Source organism: Lutra lutra, chromosome 4 (genome assembly GCF_902655055.1).
Source record: "Lutra lutra chromosome 4, mLutLut1.2, whole genome shotgun sequence".
Taxonomy (NCBI): Eukaryota; Metazoa; Chordata; class Mammalia; order Carnivora; family Mustelidae; genus Lutra; species Lutra lutra.
In genome coordinates this window covers 20,431,316-20,439,363 of record NC_062281.1, presented here as the reverse complement: position 1 = coordinate 20,439,363, position 8,048 = coordinate 20,431,316, and the positions used below count along the sequence as shown (strand labels likewise).

Here is an 8,048-nt window from a genome sequence, read left to right as displayed (position 1 = left end):
CACCCCCAGCCCCGCCTTCCTCTCTGCCTCCTTGTGATCTCTGTCAAATAAATAAATGAAATCTTAAAAAGAAAACTAAATTTATCAACATTAGATAAGAGGTAATAAAATTATCATCATTTACAGATATGGATGCTTTTAAGTAAAACCCAAGAAATACATGTAAATGTTGCAAATAGTGAGAATTTACTCATGTAGTTATGCTGGCTAATTTTAGGTGTCAACTTGTCTGGGCCAACGGATGCCCCCCTACCTGGTTAAACATTATTTTGGGGTGTATTTGTAAGGGTGGTTCATGGAGATTAGCATCGGAATTGGTGGAATGAGTGAAGGCGCCAGCCCTTCCCACTGTGCATGGGCCTCACCAGAACTGCTGAGGGCTTCCACAGAACAGGTGTAGGAAGGTTGAATCCCCTCTCTGGCGAGAGTGGGGACAGAGACCTTCTGCCCTTTACAGTCGTGGTTCTCAGGACTTCAGACCTAGACTAGAATCTGTGCTGTAGGCCCTCTTGCTCTCAGGCCTTGGGACTATATACCTCTAGCTTTGCTGGGTCTCTATCATGCAGACAGCAGATTGTAGAACTTCCCAACCTCCAAAATTGTCAATACCTTATAACAAACATCTATATATTTCTCGAGAACCCTGATTAATGCAGTAGCTAAGCACAAAATCAGCATAAAATAATCTTATAATGAAAAGACTTCATTTCTAGACAACCAAACAGAAACAAACGATCGTATAGTGAAGTTAATAAGGAATACCGTCCTAATAGATAGGAATACGGACATCACTAATACAAATCATCAACCTCAAAATACCAATTCTAAGTTCACTCTTGATTTAACACACGACCAATACTCACTAAAAAACAATTTCATGGGAGAGCCTAAAAAGCCTAATTCTAGTATTTATGTAGAAAAATAAATCCACAAAAAGGCAAAATTACAGGGATGGAAAATCTGTGAGTGGAAGGCAGGGGTTGGGTGGCGGAGCTGCTGACTACAGAGTGAATTTTTGCAGTGATGGAACTGGTGGTTGGAGATACAAGTCCAAGCGTTTGTCAAAACCATAGAAATATACAAAAGAAGGGAGTTTTACTGTATGTAAATTAATCAATCAACTGGAAAAAGAAAACACAGGAACAGCAAGAAGATCATGAAAAGTAATGAAGGGAGACTAGTTCTATTGTATTGAAACATGGCACGGTGCTACCGTGATCTCATCAGCGTGGTACTGGCGGACTAGCAGACTCATGCATGACACCAGCTGCAAAGTCTAGAAATGGGCCCAAGCAGTAAGGGGATTTAGTATGCAAGACTTGAAATCTAGAGAGAAAAGATACGAGTTTTATTTTTTTAATTATTATTTATTTATTTAACAGAGAGAGAGAGAGAGAGAGATCACAAGCAGGCAGAGAGGCAGGCAGAGAGAGAGGGGGAAGCAGGCTCCCACTGAGCAGAGAGCCCGAAGCAGGGTCCGATCCCAGGAACCTAGGATCATGACCTGAGCCGAAGGCAGAGGCTCAACCCACTGAGCCTCCCAGGTGCCCCTAATTTTTTTTTTTTTTTTTTTTAAGTAAACTCTACATCCTATGTGGGGCTTGAACTCACAACACAAAGATCAAGAGGGACGCACTTTAGCCAGGGACCCCAAAAAGGAAGTTTTAAATACATAGTATTGGGTAACATTCGGAAAAAAAAAAAAAAAAAAAAGCTGGATCTCTCCACCTCCTATTTTCTATCAAAATAAATTCCAGATGGATACTAGTTGGATAGAAACTTCAAACATAAAACTTTAAAACCAATAGAAAAAAATGGGAGAATTCTTTTGTAATCACGGAATAAGAAAGACATTTGTTAGTACGACGCAAAATGTGCAGTCATAAAAGATAAGCTATACCAAAATTTAAAAAATTTCTACAACTATCATTTGTTAAAAAAAAATGTCCATACTGCATAGACATATGTACAGACTAGCTCTGGAAAGACACATGTAATACTGCCCGCAGAGACTCTTTCTGTGGAAGGAGACTGGGGAGACTTACACTAGAACTCTGTGTTGTTTGCATGTAATTACATATTTCAAAAAAATATGAATAATTCTTGTGTTGTCTGCTCCTAACCATCAGCTTAAATAACTGAAAGCTTGCCATAAAAAAAACGTGCCTCACAAGAAACACCCAGTATAAATATCCAATTTAGGAACGACAGGTAACATACAGTTCCCAGTACAATGCCGGATATACAACACGTCCTTAAGTTATACAGGTTTGCTATTATTTGTCACCATCTTCCTACAACATTAATAATTATTTTGAAATACATCTTACTATTTTCAAAGTTGGGAATTCTGTAAATGGTATCACACTGTACACCGTGACAAAATGTTCCACTTTCCAAAAATAATTTCAGCGGGCCAACACTAAATTAATTGGAATCTTGAAATAACTGCCATTCAGGCCCTTCACCACCAAGTCAACTGCACTCTTTTCAACTCTTGAACATCCCCTTACTTTCCTCCATACTTTTGAAAAAACACCGTTTCTTTTACTGAGAGAACTTTCCCCATCTCTACTGAAATCATTCTCCCTAGCAAGACCAGCTCAGATCCTGCCGTCCACAAAGCCTGCAGACAGCTTTGTGGACAGGTATGTGATATACATACACAAAGAAAAGGGTAACAAAGATATAAAAAGACACAAAGGCAGAATGGACAATTTAAAAAGTTATTTATTAAACAAGTTAAACACAACTAAAAGTATATTTACTTAAAAGTCCAATATTACTGGATCCCTTTGAGACATCTATTCCAGAAGAAATACTTTGTCAAGCTAATGGTAAGAGAAATGATAAAAATAGAACAGGTATGGAAAACATTTTAAATAAACAAACAATAAAGCACATGGTAAATTCAGAAATAAAAACACACAAACTATTTAAGTATGAAACCAAAATATTTCATATATTTTTACATGTTTCTGGTATACTTACATGAGGGCTGACTTGTCTATCTCTGAGTTAGTAAACACCATATAAACACCTTTTTAAGGTATTGGACTTTGTGTTATATAGAAATAATTTTAGATAATGTGTCGGGTGTGTAAACTGTCCACATTTAACAAATATATTCTATATATGAACATATTCACTTATACTTAATGAAAAAAGAACTTAAAATTTAAACATCTTGATTTGAGAACTGTGGCTTTGAGAGTTCTATTAAATTCCAACATCATAATCCCCAAAAGCACTATCAAAAATGCTATCCAAAAAAAATTTTTTTTAAAAAGAGCTGCTTCTAAAAATTTCAGTGTTTTAGGGCAAAAGAAAATATCATGTAATCTTGTTCACAAATTCTGATGTTTAGCCTCTATGGTTAACACAAAAAATACCATGTAATACAGAAGATTCCTATGGAAAAGCCTCAGTCTTTCTCAGTAGTTCCCAATAGTGTCATACAAGATTTCACTGGAAATAGTGGTTTCACCACAGATCTGGCAGTAGCTTGTTTAAAACATCACTTTGCCCCATAACATCCATCAAAGACTTTAAAACATAATTGATTTTGGCAGTACACATGAAGACCATGATGTGAATGGGAACTGCCAGTGGATATGAGGGCCTTTACGAAGTTTGGTGTGAGTGCGTGTGCATGTGTGTGTGGTCTAAGGAGGAAATGGTTGATTCAGAACTATAAAACATTCTTCTAATTAGATCTCAACTGCATAAATAACATAAGTCAAATGTTTAGAACTTACATAGATTCTGAATTTCTATGAGAAAGGCAACTATTTTTTTGTCTGTTTCCTTTTATCATTCTTTACAGAGAACAAAGCTTTAGTTACATATATTCTTCAGGACACGGAGGCAAAGTGCCCTTTGTCCCCCTCTCAGTCTGAAAGAGAAGGAGAACGGACAGACCTGCCGCTGGCCGGGCTGGAGAAAGTGAAAGGTTCTTTGTCCTTCTCTTTACTCTCATGCTTATGCTTGTGCTTGTGCTTATGTTTGTGCTTCTTCTTCTTCTTCTTGTGCTCGTGGTGATGGTGGTGGTGGTGGTCGCTGTGTTTGGAGGACGCAGTCTCCTTAGTAAACACTGAGAGCGGAGCTGCTGCCACTGGGTGCATAGCCATCTCCAGAGGTGACTGTTCCTTCCCTTCAAGATTAAAGACACCCAAATGAATCCCGTTGATAACAAGGGAAGTGAAATGAAAGTAAGAGAGAGCTGGCGGACAGTACAGAAAAGAGGGTCTCCCAAGTGCTTACCACATCCGTGAGAATTATTAGGAATGGGAGAAGTAGCTGAAGAAGATATCTGGTCAGTCACACATAGAGAAGCTTTCAGCATTGTGGCCAGGACACAGAATATTTCAATTCCTTACAGTTTATACCAATTACGATATACACCAGTGTGTTACCAAACCATATTTTAAAAGTTAGCACTTATGTTTTAAAGTACTATGAAACGATAAGAATGATTACATGTTTGTGTTATAAGTTAAGACCCACATTCATCCTTCAACTGTAGCCTGTTTAACTACAGCTCGAGCCTAAGGTACTGGGTGGGAAATGGCAGTACTTTACTTCTGCCACCTGAAGACCCACTTACATACACAACGGAAACATGTTACGCTAGTTACAGATAACAGTGCAGCAAAAATTACATTTGTTTAAGTTCCTGAAGGTAAGTTCTTGGGAATGGATAGGCAAAAGTGAACTCTTTAAGTAGGTTTAGCGCACTTAAGAAAACCAGAAAAGGCAGTTAGTGTATAAAAGGAACATCTCTACTTAAAAAGACAAGAGTCATGTCACACACACACACACAAAAGAAACAAAGGAAGGAAGAGAGAAAGATGAGAGACAGGGAGACCTATGCTCTTGAACTGATTCTGCTGTTAACTTTCAGCATGCATCTTCTTTCTTTTTACCTCACCTAAAAAAAAAAATAATCAAATGTTTTGGAAAGTTCTTTTCCTTTAGTATTCTATCAGTCCAAGAATCTACAGCAGGAGTTCGTAGACTCTAGTGTACAACTTCTCGCTTCCTGATCTGCTGCAATCCCGAGGAAGACTTCTCTCCATACGACTCTGGACTGAAGGCACTGCTGTACGGGCAGCCAGCTAAGGCAGGCCCAAGGATCATCTCGGACACTGGCCTTTCTCAATCCGGGTGGTCACCGAATCTCGTTGGCTTTCACGTACAAATACGCCATTCGCCTGCCCCTACGCTGTCTGTAACCATATGAATTCAAACCACCTTGCCTCATCTGGATGACCGCCCCAGTCCCCTGTGATCTGGTTCCTCTGCCTAAAGTGTATTACACTCAAACCTGTATTTTGCACAGCTGCACCGAAGCTGATTTCGCCCCACAGGTGTTAGTCGGCAGTATCTGAAGACACTGTGTTCACACCTGAGGCAGGACTGGGGGTGGAAGTGATATGGGCCTCCAGTGGGTAGAGCCTAGGGATGCACAGGACATCACATCACGCACAGGACAGCTCCTACAACAACAAACTCTCAGGCCCAAAATGTTAATACTGTTTAAGCTGGAAGACCCTGTTGTGTAATGACCTTCCTAAACACAAAGCTATCCATAATTACCTGCTCAAAAACTCAGCTGATTTTAAAATCAACAACAACAAAAAGAACCACTCAGCTGGTTCTACTAACAGAATAAAAGCCAAACTCCTTGGACTTAAACACAACAGTTTCTGAAAATATAGGTTTTTATCCAAACTAGCTAAAAAACCAAGCTTTTCACTGAAATGGACTTTTAAAGTAAATTCTCAGCACTAATTTTGATCCAAACTAGCCCCAAACCATGGATCTTATCAAAACAGACATCACCGGGGCGCCTGGGTGGCTCAGTGGGTTGAGCCGCTGCCTTTGGCTCAGGTCATGGTCTCGGGGTCCTGGGATCGAGCCCCACGTCGGGCTCTCTGCTCCGCAGGGAGCCTGCTTCCCCCCCTCTCTCTGCCTGCCTCTCTGCCTACTTGTGATCTCTCTCTCTCTCTGTGTCAAATAAATAAATAAAATATTAAAAAAAAAAAAAAAGCCAGACATCACCACATAAGTTTCTTAAAAATCAGTCTCAGCACCAATTTTACTGACCACTTACAATCTGTCCTGAACCCACCATTCCAGCCTTATGTTCCCCTGTCACTTTCCATGCACTTGAGAGTAGCCCTTCGTTAACCGTGAATTTGTAAATGCTGCTTCCTATGCTTGAAACGCCCTTCCCTTATTTGTATGACCCACAGATTCCCTTAACAAGTAACAGGAACTATACGGGGAATTGGGGAAAATAATGATAAACTGAACAGATCTCAGTCCTCCTGCCATTTACGAATGAGCTGACAAGAAAGTGGGTAGGTACAACCAAGTAATAAAAAGATAAAACAGAGAGTGAACCAGTAGCACAACAGGAAAGTTAAATTAGTTGTGTGCGGATCAGAGGCAAACTTCTGCAAGGAAGTAATGTTTAAATGGTAACCTAACGCAGACAAGAGGGATTAAAAAAAAAGCCAAAACTTCATGCTCTTTAATGATTTAAAACAACTCAAATGTCATTTCTTTAAAAAGTGTCCCCCCAACTGCCCAAATAGAATTCGTTCTTTCATATTCCCACAACACAACACAGAAAGGAAATTCTAGCACAGAGAACTCAAGTGACTTGTCCAAGGCAGCACAGGCAGGTCTAAACCTGCCTCCAGCCTGCAGGCTTCCCTCCCCCACCCCTACTCCTCACCCGCCCCTCCCCCACACCCCCACCCTCCTCCCGCACTGCTGTGCAGGCGGCTGGCTGCCCAGCTTTTCCTTGGTGGGTCTCTTTCATTCCACTTCCAGCATCTTGAGAACAGGCAGGTCTTTCATCCTTGTCTCCCAGTGTGTCACCCGGCGTCTAGCACCCCTCCATTTCACCTCCCCATCCCTGCCAAAGCTTGCTAAACAAATGAATTCATACAACAGAAATATCTAGTAGCTGTGGTTCTTTTAGAGAGGATGTCCGGTGAACTTAATCCAACAAAATGAAATGTGAAGGTCACTAATTTTGCAACGAGAGGGATAAAGCACAGAAACTATTAAAGACCATTCATTCACAAGTACTGACAGACTACTATACTTCTTTTGTGTTGGGCACTGTGCCAACATTTCAGGACAAATGAATAAATCGAGATTCTTGTCCTCATGGATTCATGTTTTACTACTACAAAATTATAGCTTTATATTCGTGATACTTTGGTAAAGACATCACTAGTAATGATGCATGAGCTAATTACAGAGATTATTTACATACAGAGCAAGTTTAGAGATCTGTATCTTTTGCAATAACTGGTAACCAAGAGAGTATTCAGAAAAATTTTGAGAGATATCAGCCAAATATGCCACCAAAAGTAAGATTTTAATTTAGATTTTAAATAAATTACACGAGTAGGTTTCCAAAATATGAGAAAATAAGTCCATACCTAACAGGATACAGAGTGAGGTGATAAGAAAAAGTGGTAAGAGACTTTAAAGTCTCATGAACCAATCCCTTCAGATCCTACCTCATAATTTAGTCAGTCTAAAACAACAGATTATGAGGGTTCCGATCGGCTGTCTGCACTATTAAGAGTCTGAGGTCCTCCTCTGCGCTGAGAGAAGTTTCATCATCCTAAACACCCGCCAAGCTACTTGGATTGCAGAAAAACCAGCAATTACGTTGGAAACTGTACTTCCTAGCAGAGGCAACTGCCAAAGAGACAACCGAGCGTACTTGGGTATATTCTTTTCCAAGGAATACTTATAATCACTTCAAAGTCCAATCTCTTGTCTAATGGCCTTATACTCAGTATCAAAGATACACTGAGGGGCGCCTGGGTGGCTCAGTCATTAACCGTCTGCCTTCGGCTCCCGTCAGGATCCCAGCGTCCTGGGATTGAGTCCCATATCGGGCTCCCTGCTTGGTGGGAAGCCTGCTTCTCCCTCTCCCACTCCCCCTGCTTGTACTCCCTCTCTTGCTGTGTCTCTCTGTCAAATAAATAAAATCTTTAAAAAAAAAAAAAAAGATA

The 8,048-nt window shown here is 40.2% G+C and overlaps 1 protein-coding gene across 5 annotated transcripts in view; it reads right to left on the bottom strand.

Annotated features, from left to right (window-relative positions):
• Positions 1-2,712: 2,712 nt before the first annotated feature.
• The window catches only part of TAF2 (TATA-box binding protein associated factor 2), a 99,458-nt gene continuing 94,122 nt past the window's right edge, over positions 2,713-8,048 (bottom strand). For all 5 annotated transcript variants that reach the window (XM_047726054.1, XM_047726056.1, XM_047726055.1 and 2 more), the window contains one exon: positions 2,713-4,153. In XM_047726054.1, the coding sequence (XP_047582010.1) occupies positions 3,891-4,153 (263 nt within the window). In that variant the 3' untranslated portion in view covers positions 2,713-3,890. The remainder of the gene's footprint in view (positions 4,154-8,048) is intronic.